At 47.5% G+C, this 17,115-nt stretch overlaps 4 protein-coding genes across 4 annotated transcripts; 2 read left to right on the top strand and 2 right to left on the bottom strand.

Moving 5' to 3' along the window:
• Positions 1-373: 373 nt before the first annotated feature.
• Positions 374-2,555, bottom strand: LOC6738006 (delta-1-pyrroline-5-carboxylate dehydrogenase, mitochondrial). Its single transcript, XM_002084785.4, has one exon. It carries the CDS (start codon positions 2,518-2,520, stop codon positions 778-780), a length of 1,743 nt encoding a protein of 580 aa, XP_002084821.2. The 5' UTR covers positions 2,521-2,555; the 3' UTR covers positions 374-777.
• On the bottom strand, positions 2,493-5,315 carry LOC6738005 (ADP-dependent glucokinase). The gene is made up of 5 exons (XM_002084784.4): positions 5,019-5,315; positions 4,746-4,964; positions 4,492-4,656; positions 3,710-4,436; positions 2,493-3,648 (listed from the first exon to the last, which is right to left on the bottom strand). The coding sequence occupies exons 1-5, from the start codon at positions 5,159-5,161 to the stop codon at positions 3,397-3,399; spliced, it is 1,506 nt and encodes a 501-aa protein (XP_002084820.1). The 5' UTR covers positions 5,162-5,315; the 3' UTR covers positions 2,493-3,396.
• A 332-nt stretch (positions 5,316-5,647) lies between these two features.
• LOC6738004 (alpha-endosulfine) lies at positions 5,648-7,852 on the top strand. The gene is made up of 3 exons (XM_016169578.3): positions 5,648-5,985; positions 6,367-6,562; positions 6,993-7,852. The coding sequence occupies exons 2-3, from the start codon at positions 6,377-6,379 to the stop codon at positions 7,164-7,166; spliced, it is 360 nt and encodes a 119-aa protein (XP_016031798.1). The 5' UTR covers positions 5,648-5,985; positions 6,367-6,376; the 3' UTR covers positions 7,167-7,852.
• Positions 7,853-8,256: 404 nt separating this feature from the next.
• On the top strand, positions 8,257-16,987 carry LOC6738003 (PAX-interacting protein 1). Its single transcript, XM_039293338.2, has 7 exons — positions 8,257-8,657; positions 9,014-11,527; positions 11,583-12,101; positions 12,174-13,749; positions 13,855-15,153; positions 15,215-15,446; positions 15,503-16,987. Exons 1-7 carry the CDS (start codon positions 8,583-8,585, stop codon positions 16,104-16,106), a joined length of 6,819 nt encoding a protein of 2,272 aa, XP_039149272.1. The 5' UTR covers positions 8,257-8,582; the 3' UTR covers positions 16,107-16,987.
• Positions 16,988-17,115: the final 128 nt, after the last annotated feature.

The following is a 17,115-nucleotide window of genomic DNA, read 5'->3' as shown; positions in this document are numbered from 1 at the left end:
TTTTTTTTTCAGCTACTGCAAAATATACAAGTTGTAAAGAGAGGGAGACGTGAATTAGATAAAATGTATACTGAACACACAGCCACGCACGTGTCGGCTTGCTATCTGTTCTTTTCGTTTGACAAACAAGTCCAGAACATTCGATTCGATATATGCTTTTCACATTCACATCAATTATGGATTCGCTTTTCGCCTGCGAATGGAAATTTCTAGCGTCCGGCCTTCGTCGCTCTCTTCTCTCGCTCGCACGCACAGGAACCGTGGCGGAAAATTTTGCGATAAAATCACCAACGCTTGTTTGGCTTTCCACGAATTTGTTACTTATCTGTGCTCAAACACATTGGTTACGCACGTTTTAGTTGATAAAGAGCAATCACCTTTGGATTCACGGTAATAGCGCAAAAACTTCTATTCGACACCGCACGTTTTTTTTTACTGATTGTCTGCACCATAGAGCTGGACTAACCACTAGCGATAGGATCGATATGTCGAGCTTGTTGGTTTTTGGAGAAACTATCTATCGGTTGTGACATTTATCGATAGTGCAAAATTGTGTAAGTCTTTCGCAGATTACAATTTAAATATTACCGCCGAAAATTCAAAATCTGGTAACTCGTTATAAAATTGTTAGCAATTAGCGGTATATAAATGAGTATGAGATCAAAAGCCGATATCTGGTCATTCTTTTAATACTTGAAAAAACATTGTTTATCCAGTTTGTGGTTAAATAGTAAAACGCCACTTCAAATACACTTATTGTAATTTTGAAACACCCGCTCAGGGAAACGTTTTTGATCCATTCATTGGAGGTGGACCCTCCACAGTCTCCTCGATGAGCAGTGGCGAGCTCCAGCGCATAAGGAAGTAGGCAGATCCGGACTTATCGTTTGTCCCGGACAACCGATTTCCACCAAAGGGAGTCAGCCCGTACGTGCTGCCCGTGCATCGCTCATTCACGTAGAGATTACTAGCGGACATTCGCAGTTGGTTCAGGCAGTGGAGGATAACCTCATCCCGACTTGCGAATATGGAGCCGGAAAGCGCGTATCTGGACTGATTGGCGGCAAGCTTGAGAGCCTCACTGAAGGAATCGTCCGAATAGACGAACACCGGCAAGAACGGTCCGCAGCAGGGCTCACACAGAAGTGGATCCAATGGATCCGCCACCCGGACAATCGTTGGATAAACGAATCTACCAGTGCTGTCATCGCAGCTGCCTCCGCACAACTGCTCCATGTTCTTGGTGCGCTGCAGTAGTTTCTGCATCCGCCGAAAGTCATTTATATGGACCATCGCTCCCATATCCGTTTCCGATTCGACGGGGTCTCCGATGGTCAGTTGCTCCGTGGCCTCCAGCAACTCCTCCCTGAGACGTGGCCACATTGACGAGGGCACGTACATCCGGGAGAGCGAATTGGCATACTGTCCGGCAAAGCTAAAGGCCGCCTGCACTGTAGCCGAGACGACAGATTCCACCTTGGCGCTGGCATGGACAAAATGAAAGTTCTGACCCGGGCACTCGGCCACCAGACGGGGAAAACAGATGTATCGCTCCATTCGATCGCTCACCAACTTGTGAACATGCCTGTAACAAGCTGCACTGGCTTGAGTATTCAGTCCGGCAAAGTGCACGGCATCCGTGATGGTGTCCAAGAACAGACGCTCGTTGGCCGGCACAAAGTTGATAACGCCGCTGGGCAAACCCGCCTCCTGGAAGGCTCTGTAAATTAGATAGCTCACAGGTGCCACTTCCAATGAGGGGTTCCACAGCACCGTGTTGCCCATGAGCGCCGGACAGAGGGCCAAGCTGGATGACAAGGCCACCGATTCAAATGGTGCCAGTGCGGCCACAAATCCATCCATGGGTCTCAAATGAAAGCTGGGGAATACATTCATATCACCCTGGATCTCAAAGCGCAGCTCGGACAGGTGCTCCAAATAGTCAGCATTGGCCCTCAGCGAGGTGAGTAGCCGCCGAATGTCCCGCGTCGCATCGTCGGCGGTTTTGCTAAGCGTCATCATCAGGAACACTCTCAGCCGCAGTTCGTCCTCCTCGATAATGGTAGCGGCGCGTCGCCAAATGGCCAGGCGTTCGGCGATGGGAACCAGACTCCAAGTTCCCTGCGCCGAAAGGGCAGATTTAATTGCCGCCTCGATTTGCTTGCGATTTGCGTAGTAGACGTGAGCCAAGTTCGTCTGCAGGTGATGCGGGCAGCAAACGCGCTGAGTGTCCATGGTATGCACTGTATCATCGCCGATAATTGTGGGCACCTCCAACGGTCTGTGCTGGATCTCCTGAATGGCATGATTAACTAACACTTTCTCATTTCTGTGAGTTCTTGGATAATCTTCCGCCGGCTGGGAATCCGACTCGGTCTCTTGCTGGTCCTCATCCTGCTCCGGCTGCTCTGCTTTCTGCTTGTCCACGGAGATTCTTGCCTCGCCCTTAATGCTAGCCATTCCCAGGCGACGACATCTGAAGGACCAACGAGTGGGGACCGCGAGTCCCAGCTTAAGCATTGCTTGGACAATTTTAATTTGAAGCTTTTAACAGGAATTTATTCTACATCTGCCAGTTTAATATGCGTGTACTTAAGTGTAGAAAAATATATGTGTAATGTGTGTTTAAACAGTGCGTTTCGCAGATGTAAGACAGTTGTGGAAAAGGTAGTTCGTTTGCTGAATCAAAAAGGTTTCAAAACAAACTTCACATAATAATAAAATTAAGAGATAATCCTAATAAGACAAAAGAGATTTAGAATTTCTTGAGATTACAAATGTATTTGTAACAGAACAAAATTTAAGCACATAACATTTAAGGTCCAATTATCACAAGATTTTTGTTTCGAATGAAGAGGATTCAAATATTTAGACAAATGCAGGGAACTTGAGGTCACAACTATCTTTCAGTGCTGAATCGCTTGTTTAATTCGTTGAGGCATTTTTCTTTTTCGTTTGAAACCAAGTGCGCAAAACAAATTGTAAGTAGGAATGGCTCAAATATGTCAAAAATCGTAGAATTAGTGACTAACATAACTTAGGACTAGGTGACATTCGATGCTGTTGCATTAGGAATAATTTTGAACACGTGGAATTTACGTTTATGACGAGCGGGCATACATATGCACAATTCAGCATCTTCGCCTTAAACTCATTTGGATATGTGGTCGCATGGGATTCGTTGCTCTCTTCGTGCTATCGGTTGAGCATATTCGTCAGATTTGTGTGAAGGTAACGCGTTTCTAAGGTCACTAAGGTGCTAAACATGCCGAGTCCATGTCCATCCAGCGGGGGAATGCATCGGGGTTACGTCCTGGCCTTCTATTCGAGTCTTTCATTGCAGGTTTCTAGTAAAATACTATGCAGTCTTTGCCTGTCCCATCGCGATCGCCACTCCTACAACTGTGCCGCCAGTCCGGAGGCGGAGATGTTGTCGCCAGCCCCGGCCGTTTTTCTAGCTTCGCGACACACCAGCACCGGGGCCACACAGATCTCCACCTCTAGCCGTTGCCGCTGACGACCGTACTGGATATACTCCCGCCAACAGGGCACGGGACTGGCTGCACCAATGCGCATCCGCGGCGCATCCTTCTGAGCCGAGGTGGCGAAACTGTCATCCAGAACCTGCAGCACTGACTCCGGGTTGATCTGCGGATGGAGGAATTATCAGTGCAAAACTAGAACATACTACACATAAATGCGCACTCACAAATTGGGATTTGCAGACGTATCGGTGAGCAGTGAGCGCTGCCTTTGCAGCGGCAGCACGTGTGTTTTTCCACTTGGAGCCCGCTGTGGTAAGGATCGCCTGATAGGCCAACGTGTGCACATGGATCCGCGAGATAGAGCGACGCTTGGCATCGCTTGGGCTTCGGTCTTCGTAATCTTCAAGGAGACTAATGAAAACCTGCCGCATCTGGTCAAGGGTGTGAGCTATGCGTGGATTCCAGTCGGTGGCTAAGGTTGTCCGTCCGTGGGCAATCACCTGCTGCAGGTTAGAGAGCTCCTGTTCGTTCATTCCCAGGGAATCTACGTAGGGCAGTACGAAATGTCGCAGCTGCTGCAGCAGCTGCAACTCCACGTAAGAGGCCATCTCGAAGTGGTTTAAAGTGCCCTCAGGCTGGCTGGTTAGTTGCCTTTGTACTTGCTGGAGGCGCGCCTCGCGCTCACCAGACTTAAAGGTGAACATGTCCATCATTTGCAGCCCGCTGACAACCAACAGCTGTGGCTGATACATCTTCAAAGCATCCGTCAACTGCTCCACGGCCCGCAGATGCGGATTATTTCGATCGTTGTGCAGAATGTAGCGATTGGCGCGAGGTGCCACATATGGGCCCCATCTGTCACCGGCCTTGTACTCTAGAATAAGATGGATATCATCGTTTGGAATCTCGTCGCCAGCCAGACGAATCTCCTTTGGCAGCAGTGGGCGCAGCCTGAAGAAGTTTTTACATTAAGTTCCATGAAACAATATGTCAGATGGGTAATTACTTTCTAGACATGTGGGCGCCCAGTAGCACTTGAGCTCCTTCCATAAAAAAGCGCACGGCCATCAGTGGGGCGTTGCCACCCATGTACCAATGGATCCTCTCCTTGTCCATCACCTTGGCGTAGCCCACAAGCTGTGTGAAGAGCGTACTGTTTGCCATCACTCGCCTGAAAAGTTGATCAGTATGAAATACTTTGTTAATAACTTGCATAGCCAATAAAATATTGGATACCAAAGATCATCCCATACAACTTACTCCGCTGCAGCGCCGTTCTGAAAGTAGTAGGCAAAGGACTGCAAGAGCTCGTCCTCGTTGTTCACGACCGCCCGAGATCCTGTAGTGGCTGCTGCGACTGGAATCCGGCGCCCATAGTAGCGATCCAGAAATTCAGTGGCATTTATCTGCAAGTCTGTGCAGGCTCCGTAGCCGATGGCCACCTTGGGTGCCGGTTCCAAAGCGGTCCGCTTCAGGGATCTGAAATACAAATGCATATAGAGCTAGTGCTGCAGTGTAGCCGAATGAACTCACCCCTCGATTGCCAGGAGCCCGGTGAGCAGGACAGTCGTCCTGTTAAGCGTATGCAGGGCGATGAACGCCTGCCAAATTATGGAAACAAAGGCCGTTAGGACGGAACAGCCGGTGATCCATCCCATGTATCGCATGGCGGTCATTGTGGGCGTGGATTGTTGTGTGATTGGTTCGCCTCAGTTTTGGGCTTTCCAAACTATTTTGTATGTGACAATCCGCTAACCGGCTACGCCAACTTTCTTATCAGAATTATCGCCCTTTTTCCTTTGAGATGCTTCGAAGCTAGCGATGACACTATCTGCAGTTCTTGGACTACAGCGATAGTACGACCAACAGTTACATTTGAATGTTATACTGCTATACTATATTTTAATATATTAAAATATATTTAAATTGAAACGTGCAGTTATTACAACGACCCCTCAATGTGTTGATTTGTTCACACAGCTTACATTGTATGTAAACTTCTTTTTTTTTGAGCAGAAATGTATTTTTGCTATCATATTGGATATATATATGTATATTTTATATTTTAATTTTTTAAGAAAACAAATACAATGCAATTGCTTATCGATGACAACAATGGTTTGAGCCACAGCTACACGAAGTTGGACAGTTTAGTATTGAGCAACTGTAGTTTCGATAACCGATATGTTCCGAAATAACGCCTTCTGCTATCGAAGACAGTCTTGCGTCTGTAAAGTGATAAAATAATTTTACAATTGAATCGCCTTGGGAATTTCAGTCACTGTCCCAGCGCCAAATACATTATTCGTGTTACAGCCTGATTTAGTCGAACAACACAGCATTTGCCGGAATCGTTAGCGAATAGCAACACTCTCCGCTAATTCGGCACGCTAATTGGCAAAACCGATTCGATTCCAGGGAAGGAGACACACTGATAGACGGGTGAAGAACAAAAGGAGAAGGAAAACAACAGTTAATCGTCAAATTTTACAGGCAAAAGGTGAGCAACTACGCCTTGCACACAAACAACCGCATCGACGAGCACACACACGCACACACAGGCCTTATCGCCTGCGTAGTGGTTGGTGTATATAAAACATTAAAACAATATTTGCACATCCGATTATTACTATAATATTTCGCGTCCACATATATTAGCAAGTGTGCGTGCGCCTGCCCTGGATTTGCGTGCCAGTGTTTGTGCGAGCCTCGCGCGTTTGTGGCTGTGTGTGTGATGAAATGCAATTTTCTCTTGGCATTTTGCGCGCCTCCGATTTTCGCTGCCCCTCTGCAAGTCCGGCGAATCCCCCCCTTTTGCCATTTACCATCTCCGGTGTCGCCATTGTCGCACCTTCGCTAATCCCGGTACTATCTCCCGTAGGCAGTCCACAATGAGCTCCGCGGAGGAAAACAGCAACAGCCCGGCCACCACGCCCCAGGACAACGAGCCCACCGAGCAGGCCAACCTCACGGATCTCGAGAAGATCGAGGAGGAGAAACTCAAGTCCAAGTATCCCAGCGGAATGCGCGTGCCGGGCGGACACTCGGCCTTCCTCCAGAAAAGGCTGCAGAAGGGGGTGAGTGATTAGCACAATTCGAAAAAAATCAAACAATAAGTTTACTAAAGAAAAGTTAAAGTTTATTTGCATTGCTTTCCGTGTTCGGGGATACCCAACCCCTGTAATTTGAATATCAATTGAAAATAATAATAATTAAATAGAAATTTAGTAACTAAAACATCTTCAGTACCCATTCGTTAAAGGGAAATAACAATTCATGCTTCCTCTATTCTAAAATCCATACCATGCAATTGCTTAAAACTTATTACTTTCTGAAACAATGAAACTCAACAATCACAGCGTTTAGTTTTTATCACCTTGATGATCTTGTAGCCGAAATCATATTGTTACATTACGTTTGCATTTGGAAGATATCTCCGTTTTAGTTCTAAAAAGCTTTTCGATTATATAAGAGAAATCTAATATGTATTTGAATTCCTTCCCACAGCAAAAGTTCTTCGACTCGGGCGATTACCAGATGGCCAAGCAGAAGGGTGGCGGCGTCAAGCAGGTCTTTGCCAACAAGGTGACCACCGGGGAGGCCATTCCCACGCCCGAAACCGTGCCGGCGCGCAAGACTTCGATCATCCAACCCTGTAACAAGTTCCCGGCGACGAGCTAATTTACTCACCACTCAACACTCACCTCTACTGTATCCACAACCTCAAGTGCAGCCAGTTCCCCGTTCCCCACTTCAAATGCTCTATACCTAATTTTAAAGAAAAACCTAATGCTAAGATGGCTGCTGCCGGATTGTGCGGGCATTTCGCGACAGTTTACAACTGAAATTCTAGCTCCCTGTTCCGTGTTTCCCCCGTTTAATTCAATCGCCATCCGCACTGGCCACTCAATCTCAAGATCCCCTCATCAGTACATCTCTCAGGCCGGGGAAGCGGAGATGGCGAGCCGAGCAGCGCGAAATTTATTGCAACAGTTATATATATCTCTATCTTTGTAACATTAAACTAACTTACCCTCGTCGTACGTAGTTGTAAGTATTACGAGCATAATAAATTTAAGTTGGAGCCAGCCACACACACACACGTTCTCGTACATTACTGGGATTCCATCAACTTCTTAACATTTTACCTTAAAGTTTTAAAAAAAAGTTCGCCCTGCTCTATGGGAAATGTTTTTATATTTTATTTTCATTCATTTTATAAGCAGTTGACGGAATTTCACCTAACTAATTGATAATAAAATAGGTGCTGCTGCTTGCAGAGCTAAATTTTTGAGGCAAAAACCAAACAGTCGAGTTAAAATGAATTTGTAAATCAAGCAGAGCTAAAATAAATGTATGTACGTATACTTATAAATGTGTTGATTTCCTGGGGCGCTAATCCAACAACTGAATCGGAAATGTGCCATACAAATGTTTACTTAAATTATAAGTGCCCGAGTGGCGTCTAATTAACTAGGAAATGTTCCTGCGAGCGGTGTGGTATGGTAATTGGTTGTTCAAATTGGACGGGAATGAAGTTAAATCACCAAAATAGGTGGGAAATAAAGAAAATTGGATATAAATAGATGGGTTATTATATTTTCATACGAACATCTTGTTATAGTTAAAAGTTCAACCAACTCGCACTGATTTAGGCCCAATTAAAAAAGGTTTAACCAATAAAAGAGCATTTTTGTCCACAGTACAAATATCCAAGTTTTCCACCACTTTGGTTTTCCACAAATCGATGCCAGCAGTTTAAACATCGATATTGCCACACTTCTGGAACTATCGATAGTATCGCATAAACAGAGTTTTGTTCCAACTCTAGGCGGAAGGCGCAGCGGTGATAAAAGAGAAAAAGTGATCTTTAAATGCAATTTTTCGGTTCCAAATTGCATTTGGTATGTGCTACGCGATAAGCACCGCATCGCAAACCGTTTTTCGAAGTTCGCGAACGACCAAGATCAGCGGAAAGACGAGAAAATACGCTGCAATGTAGATGCCCACGAGCAGCCGCGGCAGCAGCAATAACAAAAGCAAAAGTGAAATTAGCGCCGCCAGGGAAGTGCAAGTGGTCAAACAAACGGCGGCGCCATGGAGAACCTCAAGATAAGCGACAAACTGTTCGAGGATGTGATATACTTTGTGTTGGGAAATCTGGATGAGGAGGTAAAAAGCTGCAAAGCGAATCTTTCGTTTGCTGTTGCTGTACTTGCATTGTGCGTGCGTGTGTGTGTGTTTGTGTGAGCGGGTGTGCGTGCGTCGCACAGGGTGGTTTGGAGCGCGGGCGGACAGGGTGACCCGGGCACCTTGGCAAATGCGCGCCATAAAAGTTGCCGGCAAATTGCCGTGTGTGTGTGTGTGTTTGTGTATTTGAGTTTGTATTGGTGCTAAATCAACTGATTTTTGTTTTGATTCTCCGCTACAAACGAAAGCAACCATATTTTGCACCCTTCTTATTTAGTCTCATACATATAGGTTTTATGTGTTATGTTATTAATAATTATTATGCCTTTGCCTTGCAGATCGAACGCTTTCTCAAGAGCGGTGGCGCTCAGTCGAAACTGTTCCTGTCGGACCAAATCACCCACATGATATGCGCCACCAACTACAACGAGGAGGAGCTGTCCATGAACCTGGACCTCTACAGTGCAATTCCCGTAACGGAGCAATGGATCGTGCACAGCGCCAAGCTAGGCCGAATGGCCTCGACACGGGCGTTCGACCCGAGTCCGAATCAAATGCGGTTGATGCGCGGCATTCGGGTGGCCATCACCAATGTGGTGGCAGGGGATCGAAGGCGTCTTTACGCCATGCTGACGTACCACGGCGCCGTAGTCACGCACAGCTTTGGGGCCACCAACACGCATCTGGTATGCGGTGCAGCCAACGGCGGCATCTACAACAAGGCACTGGCCCTGCCCAAGAATGCCATCATTATTGTGACGCCCGACTGGGTGACAGATAGCCTTAAGTACAAAAACTGCATGCCGGTGGAGACGTATCATCCGAGACTGCTGAAGCCCATCGAAAAGCAGCGAACACAAAAGCAGCAGGCCACGCAGCAGCAACAAATCCAGCAGCAGCAGCAATTGCAGCACCAACAACAGATGCAACAACAGCAGCAGCAACAACAACAGCAGCAGCAGCAGCAACAACAGCAGCAGCAACAACAACAACAGCAGATCATCCAACAACAGGCAACGGCTACTTCTGCCCTATCTGACATCCTTGGCTTTGGCGAGGACAGCGTGGCTGCCAAGAGCATCGCTAGCATTAAGTCCCAGCTGCAGGCTTCAGCCGAACAAATACAGCAGCAACAGCTGCCCGTGCCCGCCCAGCAGCAGGTGGTCTTTGTGCGCCCACAGCCACAACCCCAACAGCCAGCACAACAATCACCTCACCAGTTACAGCAAGGTGGTCCTCAAGCACCTACTCCTGCACCACACCCGCAGCATCAACAACAATTAATAATTCAGCAGCAGAAGATTATCCCCGCCAACCTGCAGCAGCAACCACAGAACCAGCAGCAGATCAAAAATATCCTACAGCAGAGGCAAATGAAAGCAACGCAGCAGTCTCAGCAACAGCAACAAATCCAAATGCAACTAATGCAGCAGGAGCAACAGCCTCATCCTCAACCACTTCCACAGCAGCTTGCGCAACAACATCCGCAACAAATCGCACAGCAACTTCCACAGCAACTTCCACAGCAACTTTCTCAACAACATCCACAACAAATTCCTCAGCAGCAACAGCAGTCGCCCAGACTGCCAACGACTCCAACAGGTCGACAGACACCACGAACACCATCTACAACGCCACAGCCCGTGCAATCCCCTCAGCACCACCAACAGATAGTTCAACAGCAACAGGTGGTGCAGCAACAAGTGGGTCAGCAACAAACAATGGTACAGCAGCAGCAGATAGTTCAGCAACAGCAAATTGTTCAGCAGCAAGTTGTTCAGCAACAGCAGCCACAACAACAATCTGTGCCGGTTTCGCCGCAAATCATACACCAACATCTAATGAGGCAGCAACAAATGTTGAACCAGAATCAAATGCAATTTCAGCAAATCGTGCAAAGTGGACAAGCATTGACGCCACAACAGCAGCAGCAGCAGAGACAAATTCAGCAGCAGCTGCAACAAAATATGCAGCAGCAGCAACAATTACAGATGCAAATGCAGCAGCAGCAGCAGCAACAGAATCTACAGCAACAACAGTCGCCACGGATGGTGCAGAACCGTTCGCCGGTAATGCCACCAAGTACGCCATCCCCATCGTTGCAGCAACAGCATCATCATGCAACTAGCAATATGTTGCCGCCACAATCGCCGCGACAACTGCAATCCCCGGCTCCCCAAATGACTCCGCCACCTCCTCCCTCGCCGCAAAACGCCCAGCAACAACACTTGCGCCAGCAGCAACAGCAAATGCAACAGAGTCGACAACAGCACATGATGGGGTCGCCGCAACAACCTCAACCACCTTCTATGATGTCGCCGCAGCAGCAGCAACAAATGCAGCCCTTTCAACAGCCCGTCCATCAACAGCAGCGCATGCAATTGCAGCAGCAACAACAACTGGCCCAACAGCAACAACAACAGCAACAGCAGAGTCCCCAACATATTTCTCCGCAATCGCCCCAGATTTCTCAAACTCCACCCATGCATGCGAAACTGCATCAGCATCAGGTTGCTCCTGGACAAGCCACTCAGCCGCAGCAATCATTCTCCCAGCAGAAGCCTATCGACCCAACGGACCCCGTTCAGGTGGCTCAAGTACTAAGTCGATCTGCATTGAGCAGCAATCAGGACTCGTTGATAATGAGGCAGCAACAATTGAAGCAGCAACAACAGATGCAACAGCAACAACAAATGGCACCGCAGCCCCAGCAGCAGCAAATGGCACAGCAACCGCAACAGCAGCAGCAGCAACCACAACAGCAGCACACCCCTTCTCCGCGGCAATCGCCACTGCAACAGCAACCTACTACCCCCACCTTGCAACAGCAGCCACCCCAACAGAACGCTCAAGTAAATTAAGAACATATATTATTTTTTACCGAAAATTAATTATTTTTCTTTTTAGCAAATACAGCAGCAGCAACAACAACAACAGCAGCAGCAGCAACAACAACAGCAGGTCCTGACGCAGCAACAACCACAGCCTGGACAACAGCAACAAGTCATCACTCAGCGCCATGTTATAAACACATCCACGGCTCAAGGACAACAAATCATTCAAAGCCATATGTCTTTGGCCTTACAGAAGCAGCAGCAAATGTTGCACGTTCAACAACAAGCACAACAGCAGCCGCAGCAGCAACAGCAGATTTCTCAAGTGCAGCAACTGCCACCGGCACAGCAGCAGCAACAACAACAGCTTCCGCAACAGCACCAAGTTCAACAACAACAACCGCAACAAGTTCAGTTTACACAACAGCAGCAAATAGCACTCGGAGCTGGTGGTCAAGTGCGGATAATTCAACAAACCATACAACGTCCACCAACCAATGTTCAGCAACAGCAGCAGGTTCCACAACAACAACAACAGCAGATTATTGGTCAATTTCCTCAGCAACAGCAGCTGCAACAACAACCGCAGCAGGTATGCCTACTCTTAGTTGTTTGTCTTATTTGAAATATTTACCACAATACATTTTCGTTTGATTCCCACCAGCAAATTTCTGGAGTTCAGCAGCCACAACAACAGCAGCAGCAACAAAAGACCTTTATAATTAGCCAGCAGCACTTTAATCAGCTTAGCGTACAACAGCAACAGCAAATCCTGGCGCAAAATCCGCAGAGCCAAAACGTTTACGTGGTCAATCAGACGCAACAGCAACTTGTGCAGCAACAACAAATGTTGCAACAGCAGCAGATTATACCACAGCAGCAGCAGCAACAGAGGATGCAAATGCAGCAGCAGCCGCAACAGATTGTTGTAAACCAGCAAATACTCAGTGATCCTCAGCGATTGCAGTACCTACAACAACAGCAGTTAATGCAAAAACAGCAACAGCAGCAGCAACAACAACAGCAGCAGCAGCAACAACAGCTAGTGGGACCACAACAACAGCAAATCCTTATACAACAGCAGCAAACACCCCAACAACAGCAGATACTGCAGCAAAAACTCTCCAACGATAATCAGCAACAACAAATAATGCAGCTTATCACGCAGCAACAACTGCCTCAACGCACGCCGCCTCCGCAGCAGCAGCAGCAACAACAGCTGTTGCTTCAGCAACAACAGCAATCCCCACAACATCATCCGCAAATGCAGCAGCAGCATTGGTCACCGCAAAGTCCTGCTGGCGGTCAGCTTGCGCCCAGCACTCCAGGCACACCCACCAGTGTTGGGATGCAATCACCCCTGCCCGGTGGACCAACAACGCCGCAGCCGCAACCTCAGCAGCAATTTGTTCCGCGTGGATTGCGGCCGCAAACCTCTTGGCCCGGCCAGCCTCAACAGCAACAGCCTCAACCCACTCAACAACAGCAACAGATCGTGCTGCCGCCACCGCAACAACAACAGCCGCAGCAGCAGCAACAGCATATTGGTCAGCAACAACAGTTGGTAATGCAACAGCCACAGCAACAAAAAATCGTGGTGGACGAAAAAACGCACGCACACCTCATGTCATTGGATGCTCACAAAAGAGCCGAATATATCACTAAGTTGAATCAGCAGAACAAACCTCGAGTAATGCTTCGCCAGCAGGTTGCCTATCAGCCGCGACCTGGAGCACCGGGCAGCATAGTAGCGACGCGACCGGCAGGCCCGGTTCCGCCCGGTCACATTATTGTGCAACACCAAATGCCACCAGGACTAACACAACAGCAACAAGTGCTCTGGCTGCAACAGCAGCAGGGAAAACGACAGGTCGTTGTACGCGCCGGAACTCCTGGCTTGAGTCCGATTCAACAGCAGCCAGGAGCAGGACCACCGCAACAGCAGCAGTCGCCTCAACAGCAGCCCTTCAACCCCAATGATCCCAACCAGCAAATGCTGATGCAGCGCCAGCAGCTGCGAGTCCAGCAGATTCCCATTCAGCAACAGGGACCTCAGCAGCTGGGCAAGCAAACAGTGCAGCTTATCACCGGACCCAATGGCCAGCTGATTGAACAACAGACCATCGTGCAACAACCGCAGCAGCAGTCCGCACCGGGCACACCTACCACTCCAGGAGCAGGAGGTGTTCTTCCCGGAAATGCCAACATAATGACGCAAACTTTGGTCATGACTTCAACGAGTAAGTAAATGCATTAATCTGTTACATAGATTTGTACTATTTATATGAATCTATAATCATTAAAAAAAGGATAATGCACATAGTAACCAATATCTTTTTGCACAGCTCCCGATGGACAGCCGCAACAATCACCGCAGCAAATGAACCTCAAAACAAAGACAGCCCTGGCCAACATGTTGAGCAATCGCTTAGGAAACAATGGAGCCCAAACACCGCAACAGCAAATAATTCAACTTCCCGATGGACAGCAGCCACAACAACAGCAGATTGTACAACAGGTGGTGGTGACCGGAGCCATTCAGCAGCAGCAGCAACAATTACTATTACAACAACAGCAGCAGCAGCAACAACAACAAATGGTTGTCCAACAGCAATTACCACAGCAGCAACACGTCGAGCCACCGTCGGCAGCTGGTGCTCTTAGAATGATGGGCCAGCAACATAACGCAACCGCCGGAGTTCCTGGACCTCCGCGAACTCAGCAGGAGTTGCTCATGCTGCAGCAGCAGCAGCAACAACAACTGCTGCAACAGCAGCAAATGCGCAGAGTTGTCACCCTACCACAACAACAGCAGGCACCGCAGCAACATCTAGTCCAACAGCAGATCGTAGTCGCTCCGACGCAGTCCCCCCAGCAGCAGCAACAGATGGCTGTTGGAGTGGGCGTGGGTGTGCCAGTGCAGCGGACTCCTCACGGCTACATTCAAACTCGTCCCGGTCAGCAACCGATCCCGATGCCGCAGTTCTACGGGCACAATCCGAACCTAAAGTTGCCAGCCGATCTCTTTCTGGTGGGCTGTACGTTCTACATTGTGGAATACGATGAAACAGACGGTGATGAACTGCCCATTTGGCTAGATACGATCAGGCAGTTTGGCGGTGACATCGAACGCGTTTACTGCCCCCGGGTAACCCATGTTATTTGTCGCACTCAGCGTCATGGCGTGGTGATGCAGGCGTTGCGAGATGCCAAGCGCTGCGTCACTGCCTACTGGCTGAGTGATATTTGCTTAAAGCGCCAACTGATGCCACCGTGGCAGCCGTTGCACCTGCCGTTCCCCAGCCAGTTTGGCTATCGCAAGCCGCTAGAACGCTACATCATAACTTCGGAGGGATTTGAAGGCGAGGAGGTTGTGAGACTACAGCAGATGGCAGAGGAGTGCGGTGCCATCTACACCTCCTATCTCTCGAAGGTGAACACAGTGGTCGTGTGCAAGCAACTCGAGGGCAACAAGTTTAATGCCGCCAAGGAGTGGAACATACCGATGGTCAATGCGCTTTGGTTAAGCGACGTGTGCATCGGTAACCTTAGTGGCCTCTCCCAGTATGAGAATCCCAAGTACCAGCAGTACAACTTGGTTGCTCCCTTCCGCATCGAATGCAATCTGGTTGCTCATCTACTAAGTAAGTGCACACTAAACTCGCATTATATTGTAAAATCATTTGACGTTTTGTTTCTTAACAGCTGCTTGGAAGGCGCCCATCAATCTAACCCAGGAGGCACACGAACGGGTCAAGCGACACTTATCCGATCCCTACGGCAACGAGCAAAAACTGAAGCGCCAGAAGATGAACGCATTCCAGCAGGAGCAGCTGCCAGAGCAAATTGTCTGCGTAGAATATCCAACTACCACCAAACCACCGAAGGTCATATTTTCACAGGTCGCAGATGCCGAGGCACTTAAAAAAGCTGTGTTGTAAGTATAACGAAACATATTTTTAGCTTCGTTTTTATAACTCTTTTTTCTTTTAGAATTTTGGGTGGAATTGTGGTGGACAGCCCTGCAGATGCCACTCACCTGGTAATGACACGCGAGAGTCGTACCTGCAAGCTAATCCAAGCCTGCTGTCACGTCGATTATGTGCTAAAGTCGAGCTGGATCGCTGATAGTGCCAAAGCTGGTAAATTTGTGCCTACAGATCCATACCGCATTCAGCACATACCGGTGGACGAGAACCTGCAGTTCAATCTGAATACCGTGCTGTGCGCCCCCACTCGCTCAACGCTGTTTGCCGGCAAATACTTCCATGTGACGCCGGACGTGTTCCCAGCTCGCGAGGAAATCATACGAATGATTGAATCGTCTGGTGGTAAAGTGGAGCCGAAGCGAAGAAGCGGTGCATCTGTGGCGGAAACACACATGCAAGCGCCCGATTCCTACATCATAGTAACCTGTCCCACGGACATGCATCTCTGTGCGGATCTCACGCGGCACGGAAATCCCAAGTGTCATATCGTTTCCACGGAGTTCGTCATGAGCTCGATACTCAGGCAGCAGCTGGAGATTGAGCCCAATCTTATACCCTACTTGTACAACAATAACAATGTCAATAGCTGCAATAGTAATAAGTCCTAGCGCCGAGTGTTTTGGTTGCTGTAGAGCTGAGATAAGGTCTCAGACTCGCTGTATAGTCACAATAGAATTTATGCGAGCTGTTATCAAGTACGTATGGGTATGACATTGCCACTTCGCAATGTCATTGGCCATTGATGTTGTAGGCCGCGCCAATTTCTTATGATATACCAACGCGAAACTAGTCCATGGAGTTCGTCAATTCAATCGGGCATGCCAGAACGAATGAGTTTATAGGGTCTCGGGCACATCGGCATATCGGTCACAGCTAGACAAATTTATTGCATCCCCTTATTTTAAAATAGTTAATTTTTTAAATTTTTTCCATGCGCCAGCTCATATTAAATTGTATATATTCTGGGGAATCGAAATCTTTTCGTTCTCGATCTTTTTATAATCCACAAGTAGAATCTATAATTATATCTAGAGCGATCCATATTTTTGATATGTTAATGCTGATTGGTATTAATGAGGATCGCTTCAATCATTAGGTTTATATAATTGTACAAATAAATCAATTAATTGTGCAAAGCTTGAACAGAATCGTTAATTGTTCATATTTAATATACAGCTCGACCGATATGTATAGAAATATATAATCTAGCGTGTAACAAAGAACTACCTTAATTAGTGTTACGATTACCAGTTCAAACAATCATTTTACATATTTTTGTAGGTTCAGGAACCTTTACCTTTAGGAAGTCACGCAAATATACACATATATTTCCTAAAGTATACGAAATGTTTCACAGAAATTTATATTGTCGGCTATTAGGATGCTAAGTACTTTTCACTAGGTAAAGCCAATATTTTGCGATGTAATATTAATTATAGGTAGGCATTGTACGAATTGTATGAAAAATAAAAATAATGTTAACTCAAAATGCGCCTATATTCGTTTCTCATTTTCCCTAATTTGGGTGTAATTGAGTATTCTATTCAACAATATATTTATTACGAATTTATAACCACCTTTAAAAATGTTTGACCCGCTTGGAAATTGTTGAAATTG

This window comes from Drosophila simulans, chromosome 3L (assembly GCF_016746395.2).
Source record: "Drosophila simulans strain w501 chromosome 3L, Prin_Dsim_3.1, whole genome shotgun sequence".
Classification (NCBI taxonomy): Eukaryota; Metazoa; Arthropoda; class Insecta; order Diptera; family Drosophilidae; genus Drosophila; species Drosophila simulans.
Note: the sequence above shows the minus strand (reverse complement) of the source record. Positions and strands in the feature narration are given on the sequence as shown.

What these genes read in the sequence shown, in the direction of transcription:
- LOC6738006 (XM_002084785.4), bottom strand. Translation starts at nt 2,520, where the DNA reads ATGCTTAAGCTGGGACTCGCGGTCCCCACTCGTTGGTCCTTCAGATGT.
- LOC6738005 (XM_002084784.4), bottom strand. Translation starts at nt 5,161, where the DNA reads ATGACCGCCATGCGATACATGGGATGGATCACCGGCTGTTCCGTCCTA. An exon ending in GGCGCCCACATGTCTAGAAA is followed by an intron (nt 4,437 to 4,491) that starts GTAATTACCCAT and finishes AAACTTCTTCAG; the next exon opens with GCTGCGCCCACTGCTGCCAA. An exon ending in ACGTCTGCAAATCCCAATTT is followed by an intron (nt 3,649 to 3,709) that starts GTGAGTGCGCAT and finishes CTCCATCCGCAG; the next exon opens with ATCAACCCGGAGTCAGTGCT.
- LOC6738004 (XM_016169578.3), top strand. Translation starts at nt 6,377, where the DNA reads ATGAGCTCCGCGGAGGAAAACAGCAACAGCCCGGCCACCACGCCCCAG. An exon ending in AGAAAAGGCTGCAGAAGGGG is followed by an intron (nt 6,563 to 6,992) that starts GTGAGTGATTAG and finishes TCCTTCCCACAG; the next exon opens with CAAAAGTTCTTCGACTCGGG.
- LOC6738003 (XM_039293338.2), top strand. Translation starts at nt 8,583, where the DNA reads ATGGAGAACCTCAAGATAAGCGACAAACTGTTCGAGGATGTGATATAC. An exon ending in TGGGAAATCTGGATGAGGAG is followed by an intron (nt 8,658 to 9,013) that starts GTAAAAAGCTGC and finishes TTTGCCTTGCAG; the next exon opens with ATCGAACGCTTTCTCAAGAG. An exon ending in TGCAACAACAACCGCAGCAG is followed by an intron (nt 12,102 to 12,173) that starts GTATGCCTACTC and finishes GATTCCCACCAG; the next exon opens with CAAATTTCTGGAGTTCAGCA.